Below are 13,388 nucleotides of genomic sequence, written 5' to 3'. Positions count from 1 at the left end.
TTTCTTATCTCTTCTTGCTATTCTTTGGAACTCTGCATTCAGATGTTTATATCTTTCCTTTTCTCCTTTGCTTTTCGCTTCTCTTCTTTTCACAGCTATTTGTAAGGCCTCCCCAGACAGCCATTTTGCTTTTTTGCATTTCTTTTCCATGGGGATGGTCTTGATCCCGGTCTCCTGTACAATGTCACGAACCTCCGTCCATAGTTCATCAGGCACTCTATCTATCAGATCTAGGCCCTTAAATCTATTTCTCACTTCCACAGTATAATCATAAGGGATTTGATTTAGGTCATACCTGAATGGTCTAGTGGTTTTCCCTACTTTCTTCAATTTAAGTCTGAATTTGGCAATAAGGAGTTCATGGTCTGACCACAGTCAGCTCTTGGTCTTGTTTTTGCTGACTGTATAGAGCTTCTCCATCTTTGGCTGCAAAGAATATAATCAATCTGATTTCAGTATTGACCATCTGGTAATGTCCATGTATAGAGTCTTCTCTTGTGTTGTTGGAAGAGGGTGTTCGTTATGACCAGTGCATTTTCTTGGCAAAACTCTATTAGTCTTTGCCCTGCTTCATTCCGTATTCCAAGGCCAAATTTGCCTGTTACTCCAGGTGTTTCTTAACTTACTACTTTTGCATTCCAGTCCCTTATAATGAAAAGGACATCTTTTTTGGGTGTTAGTTCTAAAAGGTCTTGTAGGTTTTCATAGAACCGTTCAACTTCAGCTTCTTCAGCGTTACTGGTTGGGGCATAGACTTGGATTACCTTGATATTGAATGGTTTGCCTTGGAAACAAACAGAGATCATTCTGTCATTTTTGAGATTGCATTCAAGTACTGCATTTAAGACTCTTCTGTTGACCATGATGGCTACTCCATTTCTTCTGAGGGATTCCTGCCCACAGTAGTAGATATAATGGTCATCTGAGTTAAATTCACCCATTCCCATCCATTTCGGTTCGCTGATTCCTAGAACGTCGACATCGCTAAAAGAATACCCTAATTATCTGTGTAACCAAATAGAATCATACATTCTATTATGCTTATTGGGGTATGACCACAGGCCTATTGATAATTGTCCACTGTTAACTACCTAGGCATATGAATTATGGGTTAACTTTGATTGTCAGGAAATCTGGGGAGGTGGGTTTGTGCACGTGGTAGGGTATATAAAGTTTTCACAAAAAACTGGTCAGGGTCCTTGCTAAGAAGAGACTCTGCCTTGGGCACGCTGGTGTAATAAACTGCAGTCCACTATATACATTGTCCTTCTGAGTGAGTTTGTTTCCCAGAACACATCACTACGACAGTGGCACGTGGGATCTAGTTCCCTGTTCAGTTCAGTTCAGTTCAGCTGCTCAGTCGTATCTGACTCTTTGCAACCCCATGGACTACAGCACACCAGGGTTCCCTGTCCAGCACCAACTCCTGGAGCTTGCTCAAACTCATGTCCCTCGAGTTGGTGATGCCATCCAACCATTTTGTCCTCTGTCGTCCCTTTCTTCTCCTGTCTTCAATCTGACCAGGGATCAAACATGGGCCCCCTGCATTGGGAGTGCAGAGTCTTAGCCACTAGGCCATCAGGAAAGTCCCCCTGTGCTTTGGTTTCACTAAAGGATGTTAGTGGACATAAAGCCAACAAAGGCTTGGAGTGGTCTGTGTATCTGCGCTGGCTCCCATCCTTCTGTCACTGTGAGTTCCGGGAAGAGCAGTTCCACTGGGAGCAGAGCTGCCCTGGTGGATCAGAAGACCTGAAGCCTGCACAAAAGCTCTGCAGCTGACCTGCAAACTAAGCATCGGACAAAAAATGACTTTTCATCTGCTACTTAGTTTGGGGTGGGGGGGTGTCAGCGTGTTTTGTTGAAATACCTGACACATGATGTCAAAAGGAAGGAATGATTTTTTTTTATATAAATCAACTCTTGTTCTATGTTGGTTTTGCTCTCTAGGAAGCCTGAAACCAATTTGCTATGGCATCAGCATGGTATATGTGTGCCATACTATATAAAATATTAATAAGCATTGGTTCTCCTTGATTTGATCATAAAATCTATTTTTAAATGACTTAACACAAGAAAATAGAATAACTACACTACCAGCACAACTTTGGCCCTTACATAGATTCATCCTAGACTGAATCCATGTCCTAGTCTTTCTGGAGAAAAAATAAACTCCGAGAAACCCAACAAAGATCTGTGTAATTTTCTTCATCTTTGTTAACTATGACTTTAATTTGTAGTATACTATATACAATCAACAGAGTTGTTAATTATATGGTACTGCTAATCTTTTTATGAAAACAGGCTTTTGATAATGATTTGTTAAATTGGAGATAGGACAAATATTTCTATCTAGGAACAGTCTCATCAAATGCTATTCATTTCTTTCAACACCCATAATTCACTTTTAAATTCGTCAAAGCCTAGCTTTATTATTTCCATAATATAAATTAAAATGAAACATAGTGACACAAATTCCTTTATATGTCTAATTTAGAGTTGGCCAATTTATCAAATCTTTAGGCTGTAAGAATTTTTTCTTTGGTTGGAAGAATCTATTATGCCAATGTCCGGATGGAGCTCGGCTTGCATCTCCTACTTCAAAAGGCTGTCAGAATCCATGAGCCTCAGGATAGTATTAATAGTAACAACTGTGCAAGGTTTTCTGAGTTACTGTGCAAAGAAGAGATTCCTTACAAACACGTACAAGTATCAGTAAGATCTTGCGACACACCGCACAATTTATTGAGAAGTGCCATTTGATATTGCATCCAAGGTTAAGAACCACTTAAAGAGGGGTCTTTAATGCCATGGTGTAATTACGAAAAGTAGCTGCTTAAGTAATCAGAAAAGAAAAAGGTATTGTTAAAAAGCTCTAGAATTGAGAGCTTGACAGAAAGAGAGAGAAGAGACAAAGCCAGGGGTCCTTGAGCTCTCCAGCTAGACCAAGGTTAACAAGCCCCCCTTGGGCTTTCTTCGCAATTCCACAGTGGAAACAAGTCAGAAGAAAGGTATGCTTCTTTTGTCCTCCTGACCCTCCATTTACTCAAAAGCAACGGGCTCGACAATCCCGGAACAAAACCCTCATGGCGCTGGGTAACCTTCCAACCCTCAGAGCTCTATGGGCCGCTAAGCCAGCGCACAAAAGCGGGCCCCGCCGCTCTTTTGTTCTTCCCGAGGCTGGGCGCCGCGTGGAGAGACAGCTGACACGCTCTGGAACGTCCCAGCTGCGCACCCTGGGCCTCCGATGTTTATTTAGCGGACTGCTGGCTCGGCTAGGTGCCTCCGGGACCCAGCCGTGCGCCCGCCCGCGGAGGAGCCATGTACCGGCGCAGCTACGTGTTCCAAACCCGCAAGGAGCAGTACGAGCGCGCCGAGGAGGCGCCGCGCGCCGCAGAGCCGGACCGCCTGGCGGAGGCCCGGGCGGCCGCGCCGAACCTGGCGGCGCTGCAGGGGCTCGGCGAGCGCGTGGCCGCTCACGTCCAGCGGGCCCGGGCGCTCGAGCAGCGCCATGCCGTCCTCCGGAGGCAGCTGGACGCCTTCCAGCGCCTGGACGAGCTGGCCGGCCCCGAGGATGCCCTGGCCCGCCACGTCGAGGGCAACCGCCAGCGCGCCCGGGACCTGGCGGCCGAGCGCACCCGGCTGGAGCGCCAGGGCGCAGAGGCGCAGCGCGCGCTCGACGAGTTCCGGAGCAAGTAAGCGGCGCCTCTAGGGTGACAGGCCGCGCGGGCCGGGAGCGCGCGGCCACTGGGCTGGGAGGGCAGTCTCTGATCTCCGGGCGACCGGTGACTTTATCTCCGCGGAGGCACGCACGTGGTGCGTTTTCCTGAGCTAGGGCTAGCTTCCGTTGTGATGCCGTGTCACATGAAATGGTGTAATTTACTTTTTAAACCTATCTTAATATCTAGATATAATTACATGCAATAGAATGCACACATTCAAGAGCATCGTGTAATGAGTTGAGAAACGTAGGTACCCATTTAACTACTAAAACAAGATATTTCCTCTACCCAAAAAGTTCCTTTTTGCCCTTTCCCAGTCTTTGGTTCCCCCTCCCCAGTCCCCTCAACGGAGGCGCCCAGGGTTCTGATTTCTGTCACTATAGATTACTATTGCCTGTTCTAGAATTTCACAAAAAATGGAATCTTCTAGACATATTCTATGTGTCTGGCTCCTTCTGCTCTGCATAGTGTTTTTGAGATTGTTGTTGTTCGTTGCTAAGTCGAGGCTAACTCTTTGCCACCCCATGATGGATGTTTATTAATGCTCCAGGCTCATCCTGTTATAGAGGGTATTGCACCCATTTCACAGACTGGGATTCAGACAATGTATTGATTTAGGGGAAAGGTCACTCAGCTGGTGACTGCTGCATCAGGATTGGAATTCAGGTCTTGAACTTGCAAAGTCTAACTGTCTTCACTGTATCACAGCTGACACCTGGACATTGTTTCAACCTGTGTCCTCTAGGGTCTGGCTACTCAAAGTGCGATCCATGGACCAGCAGTTTCCCATCACCCAGGAGCTTGTTAAAAAAGGAGACTCTTGGCCCCCCCCCCCGCCCCAACCCAGAGCTCCTGGATCTGACTGCACTTTTACAAGACCCCCCCCCAGGTGATTCAGCATTTAAGTTAAACATTGAAGTTTCAAAAGTCCTGGTCCTGGGCAATGTGCCCCCTTTTGATAGAATGAATAATGCTTTAAAATCACCCTAAAAGCTGTTAAAAAAAAAAAAAAGATGCTCAGCAATTTGTCAACATTTTTCCAGGTTATAAATGAGTGTGCACTTTGACTCAGCTGGGTGCTTCAGGGAATTTATCCTCGGATATTCTGTGTGTGCGTGTGCTAAGTCACTTCAGTGTAGTCTGACTCTCTATGACCCTATGGACTGTAGCCCGCCAGGCTCCTCTGTCCATGGAATCCTCCAGGCAAGAATACTGGAGTGGGTTGCCATTTCCTTCTCTGGGGAATCTTCCTGACCTAGGGATCGAGCCCGCAGCATTTCTTAATGTTTTCTGCATTTGGTAGGTGGGTTCTTTACCACTAGCGCCACTGGGCAGTTCCCTCTGATACTCAAGCAGGTGTCAAAGGACATGTCCACAAGGATATTCCCTGCAGCATGATCTCAGTAACTAAGACTTGGAACCTGAATGCCTGTTAATAGGAGTCAGGTTATGAAATTGTGCTTCATTCATGCAATGGAATTCTATGCAATTGTAAAAAAAAAAAATAGTGTGTTATTATTATCTATTTTAAAAAGACAGGGGGAGGCATAGAGATTTTTTGCTTGTAAAAAAGGACACAAGCACACACAGAAACCTAACAACACTGCTTACCTATGAGGATAAGGGAGGACGAACAGAGGTAGAGGGAGAATTTTAACTTAATGTTTTCTGACGTCATTTAAAAAATTCTCTGACCATGTAAGAGATTTATATGTTTAAAAATTATATAAATTAATGAAAAAAATTCAGAAGTAGACCTGATCTGAGGCCTCAAGTGGAGCCCAGGATTTCCATATTTAATGAGCTCCACTGGTAATTTCAGTGAACAGCCAGGTTTGAGGATCTCTGGTCTAGGGTAGCTGGAGAGTTTTCTTCAAATGTGCTCTGTGTTTGTATTACATATTCTCAGCCCCAGATGTGAACAGGTTATTCAGCATTGTATATCGAGCCTGTTTATCTGATCATAAGCATTCATTCCATCAGTCCTGCTGTTTCTGGTTTTCTTTCTTTTTAGCTGTGCTGTGTGGCATGCAGGATCTTAATTCCCTAACCAGGGACTGAACCTTTGGCCCCTGCAGTGGAAGTGTAGAGTCTTAACCATTGGACTGCCAGGAAAGTCCCTGTTTCTGGTTTTGATCCTGGAAGAAGGCACCTGAAAATCCCTATAGCTCTTCAAGGGAAAACTGAGGTTTGCAGAGGGCCTGTGGGTGGCAGGACTTGAACTTGGGTTTTTCGCCTGGAGGCTCACACCCTTTTCAGAATGCTGTGTCTTGGAGAGAAACCTTCCTTGGACGCCTGTGGAGTGAGGCCTTCACTCATATAAAGTTCATGTTACCTAAAGCAATGGAGGTGAATGTTGGTGAATGACACAAGGCAGCTCCATGGGTCATCTGGATACCCCAGATCCCCAGATGGCCTTTACCTAGGCCACAGTCCTTGGGTCACAGTCGGCTGTGATTTGACTGGGCAAGCATGACTCCTGGGAGCCCTCAATGGAGGGTGGCTGTGTTGAGTTTTCCTGATTTTACTTGATTCTGGGTTGTGTGTCCATCATGGAGCAGGCCCCTCAGGCTCTCTGATTTATTTGATAATTCTCATTAGTTTATTCCCTCCCAGTGCCCCCTTAGAGAAGTTTTGATAATTAAAATTGGGTAGTGAGATTAGAAAATCATTGTAAAAATTATACACATCTGTAGTACACTGGGGACATACACTGAGTTTGGTTTAATTCCAGAGGTGTGGTGATGACTAGCCAGAAATAGGTGAAATTAATGCAGAAACAGGAAGGTATATGCAGCCTTGTTAGGCATATTCTTTACCTGGATAGTTGTATAATTTCAAAATCAGGTCTTTAGCACATCAAAGAAAGGCTAAATAAAATAAAAACTATAAAACAAAACTACCAAAATACTATAAATACAATGATGCATACAAAATACAATGATGAGTCAATTATCCAAATTGCTGAAAGCTAAAATTAATTCTGTCAGTCAGACGATTGAAGCCAAAGTGGTTTTTTCCACCTTATGAATTCACTTCTATATTCACTTCTATGAATATATGAATATATTATGAATTCTTACCATGAATTCTTTATAATGAGATCACCCGTCTTTAATATAATACCTAGACTTGTCTACAGCATGAAACTAGGTTAATATCTTGTTTATTAAGTATGTTTTAAACTTTTAAAAATTATTTTTTAAAAAGTATTTGGCTGTGTGCAGCATGTGGGATCTTAGTTCCCCCACAAAGGATCAAACCTGGGTCCCCTGCACTGAAGGTGTGGAGTCTTAATCACTGGACCACCAGGGAAATCCCTAAATATGTTTTTAAGGTATAGAAATTCTTGGATGTTTCTAGCAGGAAAAAGCAGTAAGAAAATTAAATTTTGTTAACAGTTTTATTTTTAAAGGGAATTAACTATTTAAAAAAAAATCATTTCTGGCTTCATTAGAGCCACACAGAAAACAAACTGCTAAATGTGACATCCTGGTGTGAAAAGAAAAACTTATGCACATATATTTTGCTTACTGGTTACAGCTGAGCTTCTTGGATGGCTCTGGAAATGGGGACACTGAGAACAGTGTTCTTCCCTGAGGTCAGGACTTTTGATTTTGAGCTGCAGTTTCCCAGCACCTGTCAGTGTAAAGTCCTAACTTGAACCTGTGGCATGGGTGTGCAGGGATACAGAAAGCCAGGCTTTGTAGGTTGGGCTAAGTGCTGAGTAGGATTAGTTTCAACTACAAATAAATTCCAAGTTAACATTGGCTTATTCCAAGTGGAAGATTGTTTCTTTCTTGTGTAAGGTCTGGGCTAGCAGTTTAGTATGGCACCCTAGGGTAATCAAGGCCCACAAGGCTGTGTGTGGCCTTCAAGAAGGCAGCATTGGTGTTTCAAGGGACAAGATGGAGGAAGGGATGTAGAAGGACATACCTGCACCATCTCTTACCAAAGATATCTTCAAGTGGCCACAGGCATGCTTGCTTCCCATTGGTCAGGATTGAGTCACATGGCCACACTGAGCTGCAAAGAAGGCTGGGAAATGTAGTCTTTATTCTAGGCAGCCCTGTGGCTTCCAAACATGGCTTCCTATCTCCTATTAGGATGGATACTGGGGACAGCTTACAGGAAGTGAGGTGGGGGTCATTGCGGAACGGGCTTTCTCTTTTTCTTCAGGGGATGAAATTCCCCCTAGAGGGAACCTTGTTCTGATCAGAATGATTTCTGGTGTTTCTCTGCTTCCTTGATCTTTAGCTTTTTTTTTTTTTTTTTAGGACTCCAGGGAAGAAGCAGACTAGGAGAAAAAAAATACACGTGCTCCTAGCACTGGCTGCTTTCTTAATCTTGTGCATGCTTATAACTTTGGTGGTGTCCCCCCTCTACCCAGGCAGTGTGGTAGATGTGGCAGGCTCACATCTGAATCCTGACTCACCCCTCTATGTGTGAAGTCCTCCAGGAGCTGAGCCTGAGAAAGTTGTTTATTTGGGGGATGGTGTCAGGGAGCAGCAGTTGGGGAGTGGGGAAGTGAGGGAGGCAGGGAAAGACCAAGTGGTGCCTCATCCGGCAAGTTACCCTTTGTGACCACTGGCGCCCACCTGTGGGGTGGAGAGCCCTCGTCTGTGGTCCCATCTGGGAGGGAGGGAGCCGGGGCGTGTGTATCCCCACTCCGGAGCTTGCAGGCTGCTTCCAGGCTGACTGGCTCTTTGACCTGTCCAGTCTGCCCTGCCCCCCAGCCCAGGGGAGGCTCTGGGTGTGCAGAACGATTCTGACAGATGCTGAGGCTGTGAGTGAAGCGCCCAGAGCATCTACAGGGGCCTCGGGCCAGTTTCTCAACCTCAGTTTCCCCATCTTTCACATAGGGGTAACAGCAGCTGCTCTCTTCCAGGGTTTTGTAAGGATCAAAGGACACAGTCTAGAAAAGCTGTCTCAGGTGGATGAATACAATAGTATAGGATAGCCAGGTGAGGTCAGGGCAGTGGTGTTTGAGGCAGAACCTTAGGGCAGCCCCCAGGATTGTAACTGCGATCCTAGGGTGACAGCTGTGCTAAGGTCTGATTCCTGCATCCTTGGGTGGCTAGGAGGGGGTGCTGGGGGCTTGGGGCTGGGTCTCCATGTATGGCGCCCCCTATGTATACCATGGAGAAGGTTGGGAAAGGGTGAGTGGGCTCCGAAAGACAGCATCAGCTCCTGCTTCCCATAAAGAGAGGGCGCAGGACTCAGGCTGACTGAATGTCCCACTCTGCCTTCTGTGTCCCGTCTGCAGGTATGAAAATGAGTGTGAGTGTCAACTGCTGCTGAAGGAGATGCTGGAACGACTCAACAAGGTAAGCAGAACCCGACCTGGGGTTTGAGTAGATTCATGGTGGGATTGGCACCCCACTCCAGTACTCTTGCCTGGAAAATCCCATGGATGGAGGAGCCTGGAAGGCTGCAGTCCATGGGGTCGCTGAGGGTTGGACACGACTGAGCGACTTCACTTTCACTTTTCACTTTCATGCACTGGAGAAGGAAATGGCAACCCACTCCAGTGTTCTTGCCTGGAGAATCCCAGGGACGGGGGAGCCTGGTGGGCTGCCGTCTATGGGCTCGCACAGAGTCGGACACGACTGAAGTGATTTAGCATAGCATAGCATAGCATAGCATAGCATGGTGGGATTGAGCTAAGCGGCTGAACGATTGTTGTTCCACATGCCTCCTTTTTGTGTTCTTTCGAGACTCCTCCATGTCTTTTGGGGTCACTCTCCTTTTTAAAAAAGTTTTATTGAAGTACCGTTGATTTACAATGTTAATTTCTGCTGTACAGCAAAGTGACTCAGTTATACATATATGTACATTCTTTTTCATCTTCTTTCCCATTACGGTTTTAAGGATGAGGATGAGATGGTTGGATGGCATCACCGATTCAATGGACATGAGTTTGGGTAATCTCCGGGAGTTGGTGATGGACAGGGAGGCCTGGCATGCTGCAGTCCATGGGGTTGCAAAGAGTCAGACATGACTGCGCGACTGAACTGAACTGAACTGATGGTTTTATGAGCTGTACAGTAGGACCTTGTTGTTTATCCTTCCTACGTATAATAATTTGCATTTGCGAATCCCAGCCTCCCAATCCATCCCTCCCCTCCCCCCACAACTTGGCAACAAGTCTGTTCTCTGTGTCTGTCTGCTGCCGTCCTTCATGGCTTTGTAACTTCAATGAAATCTTTGTGAGTGAGTGCACACACCCCCATGCACTCCTATCCCACAAGCTACATGAGCTTGTGAGAGATCTCTAGACAATGAAGCTCATTGCTTTGTTCGGCCATCAGGATGTCAGTGTCACAGAGGCTGGCTGTGGTTTGCACCAAACTTGGGAGAGGACTTGCTCCAGGCAGTAGTTACTTGGATCAGTGCTACCGTATCCTGTTGGCTAAGAGTCTTGAGAAGATTCCTCCCCGGGGAAAGTCCCACGAGAACAGAGGACGAAATTTCCTTTTCCCCTCAAACTCCTCACTCTCGAAGTATGAACTGTCTCCGTGAGGGAGGTACCGGAGCTTAGGGGGAACTGTTCTCTGCCGGGGCAGTTTCCTTTTCTGGATCCTCCAGCATTTCCTAACTGACTGGATCTTTCTGCTGTAGCCAGGAGAGCTCGACTACCAGATAGCAGAGTGATCTTGGACTGCAGAGGTTATCCGTGGCCAATAGGTCTGAGCATGGTCCTTTTCTGATCATTTTGGAGCTCAAATGTCAGAAGGAAGGACCTACGGGGACTGATGAGTTGAAGGGCTGCTTATTCAGGGTACCTGGCTGCTTTCACCTTCTCCTCTTCCCCACCCATAACCTCATTGCTGATAAAATCTGTCACCCTTCCCTGTTGCACCCAGATGTGGCCTTAAGAGTCTTCTCCAAATGGTTGCCATATGATCCAGCAATCTCACTCCTGGGCAAAACCATAATCCGGACAAAACCATAATTTGAAAAGATACATGCACCCCTATGTACATAGCAGCACTGTTCACAGTAGCCAAGACTTGGAAACAACATGAATAGCCATCAACAGATGAATGAATAAAGCAGATGAATAAAGAAGATGCTTCCCTGGTGGCTCAGCTGGAAAAGAATCTGCCTACAGTGCGAGAGACCTGGGTTTGATCCCTGGGTTGGGAAAATCCCCTGGAGAAGGGAAAGGCTACCCACTCCAGTATTCTGGCCTGGAGAATTCCATGGACTGTATAGTCCATGGGATCCCTAAGAGTTGGACACAACTGAGCAACTTTCACGTTCACACATATATACCATGGAATATTACTCAGTTGTAAAAAATAATTAAATAATGCCATTTGCAGCAACATGGATGGACCTACAGATTACTGTACTAATCACGTAAGTCAGAAAGAGAAAGACGAATATCATATGATATCACTATATGTGGAACCTGAACTATGATACAAATGAACATATCTATATAATAGAAACACACTCACAAATATAGAGACTTGTGCTTGTCAGGGAGAAGGAGCGTGGTGGTGGGATGGAGTGGGAGGTTGGGATTAGCAGATACAAACTATTGTATAGAGACTGGATAAGCAATAAGGTCCTGCTGTAGAGCACAGGGAACTATATTCAATATCCTGGGATAAACCATCATGGAAAAGAATATGAAAAAGAACATATTTATGTGTGTATAACTGAGTCACTTTGCTATGTAGCAGAAATTAACAGGTCCTGCTGTAGAGCTCAGGGAACTATATTCAATATCCTGGGATAAACCATAATGGAAAAAAATATGAAAAAGAACATATTTATGTGTATATAACTGAGTCACTTTGCTATGCAGCAGAAATTAACAAAACATTGTAAATCAACTGCATTTTAATAAAATAAATTAAAAAAAGGTTCTTCTCCACATGGAACTCCAGGCAGGGACTTCAGACTGTCAGGGTTTGCTCAGGGTGTTGGTTACTAAACTGCCAGTTGGTGGGAGGGTCAGAACTACACTCGGGACACTGCATGTTGCTTCGTGGATATCACCCACTGTGTGATTCTTCTGTGTCTGTCCATGTGTGAATGTCTGACATGTTGTCCAAGTCAGGACACTGAGTGAAGGAAATGTTAGTAATCACACATGTCGATTGATAGAAACTGGATGGTCTCAGGCCAATTGGGCAGGTGGGCACCCAGACGTGAGCTCAGAGTTGGCAGGGAGGGTGTCCTGCAGAGGGGTCCTGTGCACACAGCTCAGTGACTGGCCGTGTGCTGAGCTGGGTTGGAAGTCTGAGTTGATTTGGGCCTTATTAGCCTTCAACTTCACTCAGCAGTTCGACTGACACCCATGGCTCATCCCCATTGTTTTTGGCAGAAATTCCAGGCTCCCAGGTGGGGCTACTGTTGTGTCCACAGACCGAGGCCTCTGGGAACAGAGAAAGCTGACCGCCATCAGCTTTACGCACTTTTCAGCCCTTTCCCCGCGCCCCGAACGGCTCGCTCTGCTTTGTAATTGTCCTCACCGTAGGTAGGGCCCCCTCTGGACATGGCACTGAGGTTGTCGCCTGCCCTGCAGAGTGTCATCCTGGGCCTTCCTCAAAGAAGCAAGAGACAGAACTTAGTCCGTTTAACCTTTGGTGGCAAGTGATGCGACTTAAAAACAAGCTCAAACCTTCGATTTTTCTGCTATTACAAAAGCAGTGCGTATTCCCAGTAGACAAATAAGAAATAGAAAATGGAAAATAAGGGAAAGGCATTCCACCCTTTTCCCCGCTTCATTCTGTGATGTAGCGTGTGGACGGTTGGGATCTGAGTCCAGTGGGGATGTTATGAAGGTTCCGTGGGAGGATGGGACCAGGCAGTAGGGTGGGCGGGGGCCACACAGGCTTCGGCATGGCTGTTCCCGGGTGCAGGGGAGACCCTGCTCCCCGCGAGAGCTGTGCCGTCCAGAGCAGGAGGGTGGCCTGCTACTAGGACCCCTCACTCCACTGCGAGTGGCTTCCTCTCTCGGCACCTCAGTTTCTCTGTCTGGAAAATGGGAACAATGCCGGTTCCCACCTCAAGAGCAGGTGTTTGTCTGCATGGCTGGTGAAGGTTCAGTGACACAATCGTAGATGTGACCTGCCTGCTACAGTTGTTACTGTAGGTCACCTGATACGATGGACACCAGCTTAGTTCTCTCTAGATGTGGCTGTGTAACCCCAGGGGAGTGGGAGTGTGTAGAGGGATAGCTTTGGAATTGCTGTGAATTTATTTTTGTGAATACCTTTTGTCTATAGCGGATGACATAAAAAAATTCTTTAAAAATGGCATTGAAATATGTATAATATCATATATGAAACGAGTCCCCAGTCCAGGTTCAATGCACGATACTGGATGCTTGGGGCTAGTGCACTGGGACGACCCAGAGGGATGGTATGCGGAGGGAGGAGGGAGGAGGGTTCAGGATGGGGAACACATGTATACCTGTGGCAGATTCATTTTGATATATGGCAAAACCAATACAATATTGTAAAGTTAAATAAATAAAAAAAAGAAATGTTAGAAATAATTAAGGTAATGAAAAGATGTATTTATAACATCAACAACCTTGATGCCAAAATGAGAAAATTATCTGTAAAGTGATTTGACAGGGCTGGATCAAAAATAGTTTTAAAACTATAAAAAAAAATTCTTTAAAAATTTTAAAAATTTAAGAAATTA

General features: G+C 45.7%; 1 protein-coding gene across 2 annotated transcripts in view; it reads left to right on the top strand.

Moving 5' to 3' along the window:
• The first annotated feature begins 3,290 nt into the window (after window positions 1-3,290).
• Window positions 3,291-13,388, top strand: part of BFSP1 (beaded filament structural protein 1) — a 38,320-nt gene continuing 28,222 nt past the window's right edge. The window contains 2 exon segments of one of the 2 annotated variants that reach the window (NM_174247.3): window positions 3,291-3,692; window positions 8,986-9,046. In NM_174247.3, the coding sequence (NP_776672.2) occupies window positions 3,319-3,692; window positions 8,986-9,046 (435 nt within the window). In that variant the 5' untranslated portion in view covers window positions 3,291-3,318. 2 annotated transcript variants of the gene reach the window in all.

The sequence above is a fragment of the Bos taurus genome, chromosome 13 (assembly GCF_002263795.3).
Source record: "Bos taurus isolate L1 Dominette 01449 registration number 42190680 breed Hereford chromosome 13, ARS-UCD2.0, whole genome shotgun sequence".
NCBI classification, from domain to species: Eukaryota; Metazoa; Chordata; class Mammalia; order Artiodactyla; family Bovidae; genus Bos; species Bos taurus.
This window is presented reverse-complemented; position numbering and strand designations above follow the sequence as displayed.